The 16,785-nt window shown below is 42.9% G+C and overlaps 1 protein-coding gene across 3 annotated transcripts; it reads right to left on the bottom strand.

The window, feature by feature from the left end:
• Positions 1-4,275: 4,275 nt before the first annotated feature.
• rps19 (ribosomal protein S19) lies at positions 4,276-9,014 on the bottom strand. Of its 3 annotated transcripts, none has more exons than XM_034611192.1 (6): positions 8,966-9,014; positions 8,125-8,195; positions 7,833-7,933; positions 6,702-6,885; positions 6,020-6,074; positions 4,276-4,331 (listed from the first exon to the last, which is right to left on the bottom strand). In XM_034611192.1, the coding sequence occupies exons 2-6, from the start codon at positions 8,193-8,195 to the stop codon at positions 4,299-4,301; spliced, it is 444 nt and encodes a 147-aa protein (XP_034467083.1). In that variant the 5' UTR covers positions 8,966-9,014; the 3' UTR covers positions 4,276-4,298. The 3 variants fall into 3 exon arrangements, with proteins under 3 accessions (XP_034467083.1, XP_034467084.1, XP_034467085.1); XM_034611193.1 differs by having other exon boundaries at positions 8,885-8,978; XM_034611194.1 differs by lacking the exon at positions 8,966-9,014 and adding an exon at positions 8,310-8,899.
• Positions 9,015-16,785: the final 7,771 nt, after the last annotated feature.

Raw genomic sequence — 16,785 nt, 5'->3', positions numbered from 1 at the left:
AAGTCAGGATAAATTCTCTCGTTTAACTGAAGTCTCAAAAACTGGAGCAAGTTCAGTCAAGAAATGCAGCTGATTGATTATTTTTCATGTCTGAAGAACATCTCATTGCTACACTTTGGAAGCTTTTTGTACTTTTATCTCATCGGAAACTATAATTAAATCACACAAGTTACTTTTTTTTCTTCAGTTTGTATATTTAATTCGAAACTATTCTGTTATTTTTACCCTGAATCAAAGAAAAATCTAAAATCAATTCTGTCACTGCCAAGAGTTTGGTTTCAAAGTTTTCCAAGTCAAGAGCTTGTGTTTACAGTAAATTCAATTACATAAAACCAAGCAAAAGGCCGCGGTGTCAGGACGGCTCAACCAATCATCCTTAATGAAGCATACCTGAAAGGATCCCATCCATTATCTCATGCATGCTTTAAACCTTGAAAATATTTCTGCAGGTTAGCACAGGAAAGAGACACGGAGCTGTGGGTGATGAGAACTCCTGGTTATTAGCTGCAGAGTCCGGAAAGCTGTGTTACATGATTTGGTCACTTTCTGACACTTCTGCCCGACGTTTCTTTAGAGATTTCCCTTTTACCTCCCACAGACATGTAGGGAGATAGAGGAGACAGTGAGGGAGATAAAGAAATGATGAAGCACAGAGCTACAAACATGAACACTTCCTCCTATCTCTGGGTGTCAGTGTCAACTAGCTCCACAGCCATTGGTTGTCACACTGGTGTCTGACTGTCTCCCTCTGTCAGTTTTTTTGTTCTGTGCTGAAGAAAGTGCCGGGCTGCAGCATCAAAGTATGAGTGACTTGAAGGCTCTGATCTGGACGTGCACACGGGCAGGGGCAGGGGCGCGGGCGCACACACACACACACAGTGCAATTCAGTCAGTTGGGCTGGCTTTGTAGACAGCATCTGTTCTGCGACCCATCATCTTGCCTTTGCACCCCACCCTCTGTGACAGGTGGAAGGGATTCACACTCGCGAGGAGGGAGACGCACACACAAACTTCACAGAGACCCAGAAGTCAGTGACACATGGTTAGTGTTTGGCCTGCACACACACACACACACACACAGATATATATATACACCTGCTGTGGGGCAGTGCCCTGTGGTGCCAGGCAGGCTGAGCGGCATGTTACATGTTTACACCACCTGCTCTAAGGCCAAACACACAATGAAGGATTGGAGCTGACGGCTCACAGACGAGCAACCACACACACACACACACCAGGCAGATGTATATAAAAAAAAAACGTACACTCTCCAGGAGGTCAATCAGGTCAAACTCTCTTTCTTCTATAAACAGAAAAACCACCAAACCCATCCATCAATCAGCTTTTACACACGCGCTGGGACGGATTGTTGTGTAAACCAGACGTATTGTAACAGTGGAGCGTTGTGTCCCGCACACTTATGTTACGCAGAAGGAAGCGACTGTGCCCACGATTAAAACAGCACCGGCCTTTTGGCCTTGGTCTAATTTCTAAGAACACACTTGCAGACACAGGGCTGACTTTAGCCTCACAGCATCAACACAGACTTACACTGGCTTATACTACATGATAAATAGACATGGACAGGGCTCGAGATATTCTCTCACACCAGACATGCATGAATGTATGAGAAAAGCATTGTGTTGTTCAACACTGGGAGATTGTTGTTATTTTGGCTGAGACAGCTGGGTGTTCAATGGGAACCGCCACTGACTCAAAACATGCCAGAGGTGGGGAGTGCTGGGGAACATAGTGAGGCAGGCCCATGTGTGCTCTTCGGAGGAAAACACGCCACAGGACATGAAGCTCGGGGTTGACAGTGTGCGTTTGTGTGTGTACCAGTAGCCCACCTGATAGTGGTTCTATTTTGGAGAGACTAGTGCAGCGGAGACATTTCTTAGTTATCTGCAGCCTCCAGCCCCGAGGAGGTGAGAGGGCTGCATCAATTCTCAGTGTGATCAAAGCGAGCTGGAGAGAATGATACACACACACACCAAGACAAACCATGTGCATTTATGTGGTAATTCTTCCACAGTAATAATTGTTATCGTGAAACCTCCTAATATTTGTACAGAATTTGACTGGAGCTTTAATAGCTGTAAAAACAACAACCTTTTCTCCAAAAATGGCTGCACAAGGCGCAGACAGGCTACATGTGTGAGCATGCACGTACATGCAGCTGAATTGCAGTAAGTGAAGAAACCACGGCATGACCTCCTCTGGTGGATTCCGCACATTTCTGCCCAACTCTCAAGGACATGTTTATCCTTCTCTCTCCCCCAAATTACAGGGTGAGAAAAAGAGGGATCATGAAGGGGAGAGAGGGGGGAGGGAGAGAGGGATGGGCCAGGGGAGGGAGGGTTCAGGTGTTCAGGAACAGCTGTCTCCAAATGAGAAAAAAAAAAAAGAAAAAAAGAGTGGGTGGATGGAGGACAGAGATGGAGGGGATGAGTGAGAGAAAACGAGTGGGTGTATAAAGAGACTAGAGATTAATATTTCCTGAGAGACGTGCAGAATAATTGTTAATGATGATTGACAGTATAAAAAAGGCAGATGTGCAGTCGGGCTGTGTGTACTGTGCACACACAGATACAGAGATGACACACTAACAGAGCAGGCTCCACTGTCCAGGGATCTACGACACATGATATCTTGCAAACACACAACAGAGAGTAAGCGCTCACACACACACACACACCCTCTCTGAGCTGTGTACAACAGCTCAGCTCCGACAGCAAACAATGCCTTCTGGTTGTTGATCTACAAATCTGGACATGAATTGAGTTAACACTATAAAAGCAATCTGTATTCTCTCGGAGGGAACATGAGATACATGAACACTGTTGCTGCACAAGCCGCCTTTCTCATTTGGTTGTTTTTATAGTTCTCTTGCCTCAAGGCTCGCGGAGAAACCCAAAAAATAAAAAGCCGACACATGAAGCTCCACTAACCCAAAGTGAAGATGACAATTAAAATAGATTGGATATTTTACAGCCAATTGGACCGGCGCATTACATTTCTGTGGAAAAGATCCTGAAGCCCTTTCAACGAACACATTTTAGGGAGAGTTATGCATAATGAATAAAGTTGAGTTTGTCCATTTTATATAATAGATAAAATTAACTAAACGCTTCTTCTTAAATTACACATGGAAACTGCCCCTTATAAAAGAAAGCGTGTATTTACAACACAAGGCTTTTATACTATTCTTCAGGCTGGTGACAGTCTATAAATTACTTTAAATATCTGTGAAGGCTCCTCGGAGACCATCACCCCCCGAAGTGCACATATAGCCAGGATATATATTCTAGAGGCTTTGGCACCCTCTGCAGGATTTCACGAGCACGGCCAAATTAAAACAGTCCAGACGTCATTGATTGAACCTCGTGCTTTACAATGTCTAAATGCACCTCTAGATAGGAATTTCATATTTTGTCCACTGACTCAAACTGAACACCACAAAGACTCAATTCATACCATTTCTTAGATTCTGGCCTATTAACACCGAGGACTTTAGCAGAGTCCATCTCAGCTAGAGAGGCACGGAGGCCAGTTCTATATCAACCACATCCACACATCCAATGACCAAAGGCCAGTTCTGCAAACAGCCTTGTTAACGTGGCAGTGATGTGTTAAGCAGCGCACACGTTCATTTCAAATCAACACATCAACTTGAGACCCTGTTTTTGGCCGTTTGGATCTCTAGATGGCACTGTGGCCATGAACCAATCTGCTAAATAATGACATCATTCCTCATCAGCTACTGCACTAACAGCGTTTCCTGTTTGAAGTTTAATCATCAGCTTGTGTTAATTATACTGTTGTCATGGTATCAAGAATCAATCAGATACATGAACACATTGGCAAGAAACCAGAGTAATATGGAAGCACAAAGTGGAACAGACAGTAGGGAGCTTCTGGACTCTGATGAAACCGCTCCCACGAAGCATTATCAAGCTGCGTGTTGAAGCTGCACCCTGATGAGAGCATTCGCTCGTTACAGGACGAGGATCTAAAACCTTCATGGTCATTCGCTGCCCTTTAAGACCAAATGACATTTATAACGAAGGACACAGATCAGCTTGGGATAATTTAATGGAGCAGATTTTCTTTAACAGAGACGTTGTCTATCGGGTAAATTTATCCCATCTTTTCAATTTATCTTCAACAAACTGTCTGCACTAAAAGAGTGAGGCAAGTTGCAGAATTCTGAGGCGACCATGTTCTCAGATGGATCTTGGATCATTAGTTAAATAACAAAAGACAAACACAGCATTCGACTTTCTCCAAAAAAAGATTTATTGAACGACTTTCTTGTTTGCAGCTGAAACCTGGGGAAAACAAGACAAAAAAACAACATTAAGCATATTCAGAAGATGAAAAAGCCATCAGAAACTACACACAAGGGGGAAACATGCATCCTGCCAGTTGTGTGCAGCAGACAGGCGGGCCAGGCCCAGGTCTGCTCATCTGCATACTGCTCATTAGCATGGGTAAACAAGGAGAAAACTGCTGCCATACGGCAGAACTTGCCAAGCATGAAATTCCCTCCTCATGCTTCCCCCCTTTACCCTTGGATTATCACATACGCTGCTGCCTCGCTCCTGATTTTTGACATGGCTAGACAGAGACTTTTCTGTTAGTGTAGCGCAAACTAATAATTCTAGTAGTCTGCCATAAAGGATACGCAACTCACTTTCCTGGCAGAGATAAAGGTTTGCCTGAGGACACGTGCTTTAAAAAGCATTGCGTGTTGACATGACACCAGGGCCGTGTACTCCCGCTACAGACAAGGTGTCACATCAAAGCAAAGGGATGATATTTGTGTGATCAGATGTGCTTAAGGCACCACCCCCGGAGCGTCTGTATGTCACACAAAATGGCAGCGTATCATTCAGTTGTTGAAACCAACCTTTGCCTGACCAGCATGAGGTTGCGATGACATTCATTAGATTTTAAAGCACCAGGATGCTCTCTCCCCTTTGACTATTTTATTCCTTAGCAAAACATAGGTGGAGGGAGATCTGGTTGGATTCAGTCCACAAGCAGCTGTGTTGTTTATGGAGAACAGATATAACAGCAGAGAACTCAGTTGTGTTTATGAAACGTTTCAACTGAAATGTTTGCATGTTAATCAAGGACATTGTCTAATATAGACAACTGCGAATGCTAATTCTCTACATGGGTCACAGATAAACTGAATACAAGCAGTGCGTTTAAAAAACTTGAAGGTTCATCACGAGATGACACATCCTGCAGCAAACCCAAAATATCAAAGACACGTATCACTACATGATTTACATAATTGTAAGGAGTCATGACATTTTTTGCTGTTAAAAGAAAATTACAGTTTGAGGACAGGCAGACAATCACTATATCCCCTGCATTATATACCAAGGGTGGTGGTGGACAAGTGATGAGTCACAGTGAAGGTAGTTAACAGGGGATAGCAATCAGATTCATGTTACACTTGATTTTGACAAGCACAACTTGTCAAGTTGTTAATTATAGGCAAACATAGCCAACAGTACCAGTATCACTCATTAGTGATCATATGTAGCAGCAATAGTGATTTGTCTTTTTAAATACAACATTGTGAGTGACAGACATAGTATTGTAATTAAACTATTTCGCCGGGATATAAAATCTGACCCTCGAATTGTTTTCCGTCAAAGCCATAGTTTGTTGGATTCTTCCATACACAGGGTATGCAGTACACCATATTAAAAAAGGTCAGATACACTATGGTAAATACAAACTGGATATGGTGACAATAATTCTCAACATAGTTTTTGTGGTAAAAAGACAATAGGCTCTATTACCCAAGTTCTGTTAATGGGCTTCATATGCCTGAAAAAGTGATGGTGCGTCCAAGACACGTGCAATAATAGTATTTTTAAAAAAGATATCAGATTAGTTATGATACCATGAATAGGTATGCTCTGATTTTTTTAAATCCAAGTAATCAAACTATGATGTTACTTGTGTTAAGATGAGGGAAGACAGATTAGTTTCTCACCTGGCCGGCAATTCTGTCCAGGTCTCTGGTTCCCTGGGAGGTTAGTCTACGACCACTGAGAAAAATTGAACAGAAACAATTAAAACGTGAAAATACAAAACACATCAACCACATGAGGGTCAAAAATCATTCACAAAAAGCTTAATACTTCAATAACTTCCTCTTTACACAACATTAACAGTATTACAGTCACAGGATGATCAATTCTCCATCCAAAAAGCATTCAACCACAAACCAATTCAGAATGAAATGTAATTTTCCTGCCAACTTGTACTGAATAAAACTAACAATTACATTTTTGTTACAGACTCACTGAATTATTAATATTGCGCAGAGCAAAATACAACCTCGCGTTTTTAGAGGTTTCATAGTTATTGGGTATTGATGGGTCTGTTTCTCATGCTTCTACATAGATGAAATGCAGGTGTGGGAAAAAGAGCTATGGCTGAGTATTGCATGTAAGAGTGGGAGTGTGTGTGTAAACTACAAAATTATCATGTATAGGCCAACTTGATCATGCCAGCTTTGTCTGCATGTACAATGATACATATCCTAAAAGGCTCCAGTTAAAAATCCACAAACCTCTTCAAAGTGAACTTGAGTTTTGAGAATATACTGTCAACGAAACAGGCCCTAAATTCAATTAAATAGTTCCAGCTGTAAAGACCCAGGATATGCGTACCCGTTGGGATCCTTCTCGACCATCTTGAGCAGCTCCAGGGCCTGCAGCACCTTGCGAGCCACGTTCTTAGATCCTACACTGTAGTGGGCAGGGCACACACCGTTCCTCTTGCGACCTCCATAGATCTTGGTCATGGAGCCAACACCAGCCCCTCCACGGAGGTACAGATGGCGGACTGTGGATGCTGAAAGAGCAGAGGAAATGGTGTCAGAATCACTTGGTGCTTTACTTCGGGCTTCGCTCTCAACATTAAATGCAAATGATTGGACGTGTGGGTTTGTGGTCTCAGTGTAACATCAATACAATTAGTGCTGTTTAATATTTCATGAGCAAAGCACTTAGGCAAGAGTGAATAAGTTGTACATCATCATTAAGCATTTGGTCTAATCTTGCGTCCACACATTTAAATTGTAGGACCAAAGAAACCAGTCACACATTCACAAGGGGTGGAATACAGTCACTTGTACTCCATTATAGCCATGACTTATCAAGTCTCAGTGACAGACCTTAACACATTTAGTAAAAATGAAACTAAAACCATACATGACTAGATATCAGAACTGGGGTTTTGGTTTTCCAGTGAAACCCACACAGCATTTATAACAGTATCCACTACAATGTGACAATCTTGAAACATCTAAACAACCCTATAATAAATACAGCGAGTCCTTCAGAGGGACAGCAGCAACAATGCCATGTGGTTGATACAAGTAGTTTGTTAAAAATTAAAAAACTATGTAAACACTTGTCAACAAATCCGATACACTTAGTAGTGGTATAAGAAAATATTGTCACACATGAGCATTAAGAATTGTGATAGTGAATTCATGACTTGTATTTCTACGTAATTTACATTCAAAGATTTATGACAGACAGTCGATCATTTTGTGGGGCTTCAATCCCTGAGCACAAGATAATGTTGAAATCCCTCTGCATCCATTTGTCTCTTCAATCCCAGTGTACATTTGTGACAATATATTGCCTGTACATCATCATACATTGAATTGATACCCAGGTAACATGCTGACACATTGCATTTACAGATTCTTGCCAATACACCGCCTAACTTTGTTAAAACAAAAAGATACAAGCATTTCAGAAAATGAATGAGCCTGAACACTCAAGACTTACCGGTTCTGATGTAGAACCAGTTCTCATCACTGGGGGCCAGCTCCTTGTGCTTGCCCAGCTTGACGAGGTCCACCCAGTCAGGCACCTTCAGCTTTCCTGACCTGGAGTAGGAGAGGAGTCAGGGTGATGTTAACCACAACTAGCTTCTATAGAGATGTTTGGTGTGCAGAAGCCATTTACATCAGTATTATACGATGTATTGGCACAGCATCCAAAAAAATAAACGTTTTAGGGAAACAAAATAGTGGGCGGATTATTCATAGTTACACCAGAGTTAAAACTAAATACTCACTTCTTCAGGAAAGCCGCCAGGGCTCGGACAAACTCCTGCTGGTTTACGTCTTTCACTGTGATCCCTGGCATCTGAATAAGAAAACACATCAGCGTTAATCACACCTCCTCTGAGATACATGAGAAAGAGCATAAGATTGAACATATCAGCCCAAGTATTTAATATATATATATATATTAATATACTTCAGCCTGGAGCTGTGTCCGGTAGAAAAACGTGATCTAGATGAAGTCAACTGTTGCTTCTATGGATATTCAATGTGTGAGCATGTCTGAATCGCTCCAGTTTGCTACAGATGATGTACAATTACTCTCAGAGATGAACAAACTCTGAATATAAACCACACAAAGCCACATTTATGTCAGATATAAGTAGACACTGGGCAGCACGCTTTCCCCCGGCACTAGCTAAGCTAGCAGTTACATGCTAGCTATCGTAGCTGTCTTTAGAGAACCCTTTGCAGTCGTCAAACCGTACCATTAGTCAATTCATGGCTATGACAGCAACATGCAATGTAAAAACCAACGTCTGCTGTTTCTGAATGCTTAGTTTATTTAGAATTTCGGCAACAAAATCAAGGCTACATCGCGAGTTAGCCACAAGCTAGCAGGCCTCAAAGCGGCAGCATGGGGGCAGCCATGACTGAGACCGACGGTGGAAGAGCAGCACTCGAGCAAAATCCTCATCAAAAAACTACTAAACGCTTCTAATGTCCACACAACAGCTCGCCGGGTTTATGCAGCTACACTTTATATCTCACCTGACCGCGTTTCGAGGCGAAATGGTGGAGTTTTGACGTATTTTAACGTGAAATGACGGGAAAGGAATAACAGCGCTTTACCTTGCGTGCGGACAGCGAAGGGAAGAGGGTGCGACGGGGTTTCCAGCCCCTGTTTAACTGGACAGATCTCGTTTAGTCACGCGAGACTTGGGCTTTGTTTTTTTCAATACTACTACTACTAATAATAATAATACTAACAAAAATAATAATAATAATAATGACGATGATTATTATTATTATAGATTTAATTTATATAGCACTTTTCCTTTCAATGTTACAAAACAGTAAAAAGATAGAACTTCTTACAGAAAAAAGTTTTAAGGAGGTATTAAAGAAGTTATAGAGAAGTGGAGTGAATTCCATTATACCATCTTTTTGTCACCTTAAAAGTGAGCAATACAATTTTAAAATACAGCAAAAAATAAAGTGGCAGGGAGCCAGTGAATAGGCAGAAATACAATTTTTTTTTATCTGAACTTATTGTTCTGCGGTAAAATGTCTTTAGGACCATAAAATGAGACTAAGAAGTAATTCTGTCAATCTCTGGGTGTGTATTATTTTGTGAAATCCCCCTCGGCTTGGCTCTGTACGACCCTGCCTGGAGCATGGAGCTTGGCCCTTTGGCAGACAGTGAGGAAATGATTTGTAGACACAATGATATGCTTGAGTGATTTATTTTATTTTTAATTTTTTTGAAATACAGGCATATTTTTCCGAAGACATAACAGTCAGTCCTACACTTCAATGGATCTCCTTTACATGTAAAACAAAAGTAGCACACAGCATCAGTTCTCAGTACATTTTCAGGAGTAGCACCACCCTGTGTGTTGTGGTTCTCATTAGAGCTCATATTGCTGGAGAGTATCATGTACTATTGAGTGAACTGCCTAAGATCAGAGGACCTCTATGGATAATTTTAAGTACAAGACTAAAGGCGAGGGTATAGATTCCCTCTGTTCACATTTGTCAGCAGTATAGTTCAATATGTTCCAAAGTTATTATACAAAATGAGTGTATATTTTCTCCCATGGCACAATTCTTTCTAGATAAGACTGTAAATGTCTTTGATAGCTCTATTCATCTTTATTACCTCCAACTCATACCCACTCCATCAAAAAGCACACTGCCTTCAGAGTTAAGAGCTCCTTATTATATTCTTTTATCTCTCTCATATTAAGGAAAAATTGGAGAAATCAAAGAAAATCTGAATGAAAAAGGGTTTTTACTATAAAAATGAAAGAGAAAAAATGTAGTGTGTGTGTGTGTGTGTGTGTGTGTGTGTGTGTGTGTGTGTGTGTGTGTGTGTGTGTGTGTGTGTGAGTCCATGCTCATGTATGTGCATGCGTGTGTGTGTACCTTATTTACATATTTCCCTGGGCTGCCGAGTGTTGCCCTTTGCACATCTCAGATGGAAAGGGCAGCCATGCTCCAACATTGACACAATTGATATGTTTGCTGAGACAGGAGAGAGAGGTCGGAGGCAGGTGGATAAGTAGAGGTCTATGAATCAGGTTTACTCTGTCAGTGGGGGGGGAGACAGTTAGGAGTGAGAGGTGCGAGAGCGCGAGAGAGATGGAGAGCGAGAGACAGAGCGAGAGAGAGAGAGAGAGAGAGAGAGACAGAGAGAAAGAGAGAGATCCTGGAGGAAAATAAAGAGGCTTCACAACAGGTAACTGGGTCTTTTTATCCTAATTTACTTCTTTGATGTAATACCAACATAATGGCGCTCACTGACTTTTCTCTAAATGCCAGCGACCGCGCTGAAACGCTTTGGCCCCCATCGCTCGAATGATGCTTCAAAGAGCTTAATTGATTAATTAAAGCAATTAATTACACTGAGAGTGACCAGCCGCCAATATGAATTGAAATCTCACACAAGGTGGATTAAGCTCCATTAATTACTTCAGTAAATCAATTTTGCCGAGGCCCCTTCAAGTGTTGAGACAGGAGACAACTGTGTAGAATGATTATGAAGCGGTATAAAGAGCTTATTCTGTGTAGTCATGATTATTATGGAAAAGTGACGACTAACACCAAATGTTCTGAAAAGGTCAAACTAATTACTTGGAATGGACAGGTGGCAAATCTTCTATTTTGACATTTCATCCACTCCACTTTATGTGAGACTATTGTTTGAAAAATGCACTGGAATTAGCTGCCAATCTTTTTTGAATACATTTGCTGGGAATTACTCATCGGGGGGAGCGCGTGCTCGTGAGACTGAGTGTCAGCGTTTCATGTATTTCCACATAGACGTCCAGGTCTATTTGCGTTCCGGAGAGTGTGAGCGTGTGAATGATGTCCGGCGCGTGTGATAACAGTGTGTTGCCACCCAGCTTGGTGCTTGTTGCTCTGTGTTTGCATGGTGCTCACATTCTCAGTGGAGAAGTTCTGTCAAGTCTGGTCTCGGGCTGACCTTTTCACTCTCCGGGCACGTTTACAGCTCTCCAATAGCTATCAAAATAATCTAGTTTCCTCCTGCCCATCTCTGTGCCCCCAGCACAAACCTGCATCATAACCTGCATCCTATATTCTCTCTCCCTCTCCACATCTGTGCTTCCTGCCTCTCTTGCTGACTGGTTTTTATTATTCTGACCGATGCCCTTATGCTTAACCTCAAAATTTTCCTCCACCCTTTATCACTGCATTTGTATGGTCCACCATTCTTTCGATGATGCGGCTGAGAGCTGCAGGGGCAGAGTGTGTTGAAAGAGACATGTGGGAACATAGGGAAGGGGTGCTAACTAGAGTGGGAAAGAGATTTAATTTCATGAGCTTCAATGTGTTTCTCTTTATTTTACTCTCTACAGTAATGGCTTTTTAAACTGTAGTCAAATATATTCTTTGCTTTTATCATCCTCTGTGTGTCTCTCTTTTTAATCTCCCCTAGATATGGAATTCATGTGGCTTTACTCCCTGTGCCAGTGCATCCTATCTGTATCCGTAATTGTGGTCAGTGTGAGGTTGTGCATGGCGCTCAGCGGCAGCGGTACCGTGGCCGACGCCCAACAGGGAACCCAGGGTGCTGGGCCTCAACCCGGGAGCGTGTCGCGCTGTCTTCGACTGTGCCTGGGCTGGGTGGGGGCTGTAGGGGGCGCAGTGGAAGTACCTGCAACCGTCCTACTCGACCTGCGAACCCCCCAGTGTCTGTACACCTGCATAACCATGGTGTGTTTCCCCCTGCTGGTCAGGCAGTTCACCATGTTTCTGCTAATGCTGCTCACGCTGGACACCCACCTGCAGCATCACTTGGCAGACAGGTGAGTGGAGCAGATGGTTGAGTTGGTTTAAGCTGCAGAAGAATAAGTAAATAAATCCTCAGAGTTAGTTGAAGTGGAAAAGTTTCTGTCAGACATTAAAGGGATAGTTCACCGAAAAAAAGAAAATCCACCTATTATCTACTCTCCACTATGCCGATGAAGGGGTGGGTGAAGTGTTTGAGTCCACAAAACGTACACACACCACGCGTGCCCTCTGGCAAGAGTGTGTGGGGTGTTCAGATGTGCCCAAAGGTACATGAACGTGCCTCTGAGGAGGAAATCAGAGGACATTTAGGCTTAAAACTTTGTGTAAATGACGTCTTTACAAGTCAAATTTGAATGTCGGGGCTTGCGGACACTTGGATGACACCAAACGAGCAGTATGGAGGCATGGCATGTTTTTTTCTGTTGTTTTATTACGTCTGAAGAAGCGGTCACAATTGACATAACCCCCCGAGGCTCCAGAAGTGTTTTGTGGACTCAATCACTTCACCCACCCCTCCATCGGCATAGGGGTGAGTGGATAATGAGTGAATTAAAATTTTTCAGTGAACTATCCCTTTAACCTGGTACAAAAACGCATTACATAGTCACTTAAGATGGGTGTTTACATAAGATGTTATCTCATAAATGTGATAAAGCATCACTCACGCTGCAGTTTTAAACTTTAATACTTACTTGTATGTGTGGAAGAGAGTGAATATGTGGGTGGCAAGAGTCAACCAACCGACACTCTCAAGTGTGCTTCTAGCAATAATGAAAAAAATCCGTATCAGGGTAAAAGAAATAAAACAGTAAACATGTTAAGATGTGGCGACTGTATGATCCATTCAAACAGATTGTTCAGTGCTCATACGGTTGCTTTGTCCACCTGGGAGATGAATGGGTAAATATCAATTGGCTCAGAAGCTCTTAGATGTTTGATTGGCAGTGACCTACAAATACAGCGTTTCTGTGGAGAGTCTGTATTAATATGTCGGTCTTCTGTTGCTACGTAACAATCAGTTAACCTGCCGATGTTAGAAAGATTGTATTTTTCTGTACTTCTTTCAGAAATGTTTTCAAAAACAGTTACCTGCAGTCAGTTAGTGAGCTTGTTTACATCGAGAAGATTTTACAGGTTTCAGAGCAGATCTTTTCCAGACATTTAGACCACAGACTTACACAAAAGTAAAAATGGACAACGCATATCCATTTCTTTCCACTCTCCTGAAATGAATCCTATGTCCATGGTTTAGCCAAACTATAGTTTCATCATCAGTGTAAGATAAGTGTGCAGGTATAATACAAACATGTTAATTATTGTTCTATAATTCCAAGCTATAGGGTGAGTTTAAACTTGTCCACACCCTCATGTCTTTGGGCGACAGGTACTCCAAGATGGTGACCCGTCGGCGAGCTTTGTGTGTGGTTCTGCTGTGCTGGGTGGGCTCTGTTCTGTCTTCCTTCGCGCAGTTCATCGGCTCGGATATCCTCGACACCTGGAGAAGGGTTGGCACTGGTAAGGACACAACTGGCCTCGGGCTGGATGGCAACTGGACGACCTCTTCACCCCATCTTACCACTTCCCCACCCCCTAAGTACGACCACGACCGCAAGATCATCGGGAAGTACCTTCCATACGGGGGCTTCCTATCCAAGTTTTATGTGGAGGACATGAGCAACTTCACCTATGCTGAGATTCACAGCAGCCACTGGGGAGTGTGTGCTCCCGACGCTATTCTCAGTCCCCAATTCCTGGTCTATGTACATGGGACGACAGTGTTCATGCTGCCCGTGCTGTGCCTGCTGGTCATTTACCTTGATCTGCTATGCATGAAGCCCAGGAAGACCCCTTTTAGTCATACAGACCCTCCAAAATATGACTCCCACCAGGTCCGCTTCCTGGCTCTGTCTCTCTCCCTTTTAGTCCTACTGTGCCTGCCGATCCACATTATCCATGCTCTCTTGCTTTTCACCCCCAGCATCAATCTTCCTGCCTGGGCTCATGCAGTTGCCCTCTTCCTCTTCCACCTGTACGACCTCGTGCCCCAGATCCTCTTCACTCCTCCGAGGAAACAAGTCGCGGAGGAACGAGCAACCTTCCCTCTTTCTGTTCCCACTGCAGGTGGAAGGCTACCTGCAGTGGCTCAGTCCAGACGCAAATCTGTCCGAATGGCCCTGTGCGAAGCGGTGCAGGCGGCTCCGTGGTTTTCAGCCAAACACTCCCTGAAAGCCAAAGTGTGCCCAGAGGTCTGAGATCTTGACCCAGTGGAAGATGTGGGAGGTTAGAAGCAGCTAAATAATCTTCCTATCGCAATGTTTCCTTGGTGATTTGGTTGTATAAGTGTTCAGATGAAATGACTTGTGGACCGAGGAAGAATAAATATAGCATATTCGTTAGTTTGTTGTTGGCTTTTTAACTAATCAGCGAGCTCATGCACAAACATTATGCATAACTCGCAAATGAAAAGGCCAGTTAATTATCAGGTCCCACACCAAATGTCAGTGAGAAAATTAAGTCTCCAGATGACGACTGCTATCCTGATCACAGATGTCTGTTTTCTTTGACTGCTCTTCCTGTGGGTCTCATTCTAAGCCTATTTTAAGACTCCGCTAAGCCAACCACCAGTAATGTAGATATGTAAGTGACAGCGTTTAATTAAACATTCGGTAATAACATGGTGGTCCAGGGAGGACGCCGCATTGTAGGGAAAACATAATTAACCTGGTTATGACACAATCTTCATGGCTGTTTTGATTAAACGTGTGAATACAATGTGACGCTCTCTTGTAATAAAAGGGCCCTGCTCACTCTAATTGGATTGTTCATCTTGAACCGTGTTGGTGTTAGAAATCACTGATGGAGAAAAAAGGAGTAATCTATCTATTTCTGCATGGAACATGGCCGTGACAGTCAACAAGTTTTTGTCTGGCTTCTTCTTTTGTCTCCATTGATCGTGGACTGTTTCGCTCCGTTTCCCTCCTCTCTCCGCTCAGAGTTTAGAAGTATTGCTTGCAGAGCTCTTTCCCAGCTCTTTTTTTACAGATCTTCATGTCATGTTCCATCTCCTCCTTATGTAGCCCAGCATATGAGTACAGTGTGTCTTCCATCACTGCAAAAAAAAAATCCCTCAGTAGGAAACATTACTGAAACACAGATCTGGTAAAGAAGGGGGAAAAATGTCCTCAGCTTCCCTAGTGTGACAGCCCATTCAATTATTCTGTCTGCCTGAAAGCTTCCTGATTACGCTAGGCCTCGGCACACTCAGCCACCTCAATCAATGCCTCATGCTACGCTGCCGCTCTGTGCAAACCAGCATCCTCTAGGGTCACGATGGTCGACATTAAAAAAATGGACACAACTGTGTATAATGCACCATGTAGCCACCAGAAATATAGAGAGTTTGTGTTTGGATGCACTGTGATATTTACTGCAACTCGTAGAAATGAAATACGATTGTCATAAATGAGTCGTAAATGGGGAGCTCTCTGAACCCGTTCCAGGACGTTAATCTGTGAAACTAGCACCAGGGAGAAAAGCGTAAGTTATTCATAGACTTCTTCTCCTCATTATTGGTCGGATTATGGTGCATTCACTGCACGTCGTAAGGTTTGGGGGGAATACAGCTGACTGTTGTCTGGCTTGTCCCCGTCTAATTTTTGCTCATGTCCATTGATTTGATAATCACCCTCTATGATCGCAGTGGTGGTCTGATTGTCATCAGGTCCAGCAGCTGAACTGTATCATTGTTATGGTCAGATAATGGCCGGTTTCCCAGGATGCAACAGTGTAAGCGGTTACAGGATCATTAACTAACCAGCAGTAAACACGATGAATTTCAAAATGATCAAAATCTTTGTCTATGATAAACAAACAAAACTATTCCTGAACTAAAGTTTACTTTGGTGATGAGTTTTGTTTGTTCCTGTGAGGAGAAACAGAAATAGCTTCAACAAACACAAGCAGCCTGAGTGCTGTGAATCCCACAGGAAAACAAACCTTTTTAAGGACACACACTTCTGTTTTGAAGACATAAAGGGACAATATTCCCAGTTTTATTACCCATCGACCACAGAGGATCTGATAGCGGGAACAACCTGTGCTACGTTTGCGTCACCATAAACTGAAGATATGTCTCGTGTTGACTTGTGCCTGAATTGTTTGCCGGCCACAGTGTCAACTCATGCTGGTAGCGCCTGGCAAGTCCATTACTTTGATTGCCATTTGACAATCTGTCTTTATGACAGGCGACCGTGGAGCCTTGCCATCGATGCAAGAGAAACACATCGATCTATCACATTGTGACCTCCGGCGGCTTTCAAATTTAGCCCTGTGCACAGATGGACATGTTGAGTGCTTCTCGACAGAATCGGGTATTGATTGCATGGAAGTTAATGGCAGCGCCATATTTTTCTGTGTGCATCTGACTCAACCCTCCTGTCACCCTTTCTCCCTCGCTATCTGTTCCTTATGATTCATTAGCAGCACCACAGAACCTTCTGCTTTGTTTATTCTATTTATTCTGAACGAGCTGTCACTTACAACCGGCTCCTCCGCCTTCATCTTTATCTCCCCACCTATAACTCCACCACTCCCCATTGATCTAATCATAGGGCCTGTTCTCTTTTCACGTGATA

This window comes from Hippoglossus hippoglossus, chromosome 16 (assembly GCF_009819705.1).
Source record: "Hippoglossus hippoglossus isolate fHipHip1 chromosome 16, fHipHip1.pri, whole genome shotgun sequence".
NCBI lineage: Eukaryota > Metazoa > Chordata > Actinopteri > Pleuronectiformes > Pleuronectidae > Hippoglossus > Hippoglossus hippoglossus.
The sequence above is the reverse complement of the archived record's forward strand: the minus strand, read 5'-3'. Positions and strand labels throughout refer to the sequence as shown.

Coding starts and splice junctions, on each gene's coding strand:
- rps19 (XM_034611192.1), bottom strand. CDS start 8,195: ATGCCAGGGATCACAGTGAAAGACGTAAACCAGCAGGAGTTTGTCCGA. Junction 6,886..7,832: donor CTGGTTCTACATCAGAACCG/GTAAGTCTTGAG, acceptor CTGCTCTTTCAG/CATCCACAGTCCGCCATCTG. Junction 4,332..6,019: donor TGGACAGAATTGCCGGCCAG/GTGAGAAACTAA, acceptor TGTTTTCCCCAG/GTTTCAGCTGCAAACAAGAA.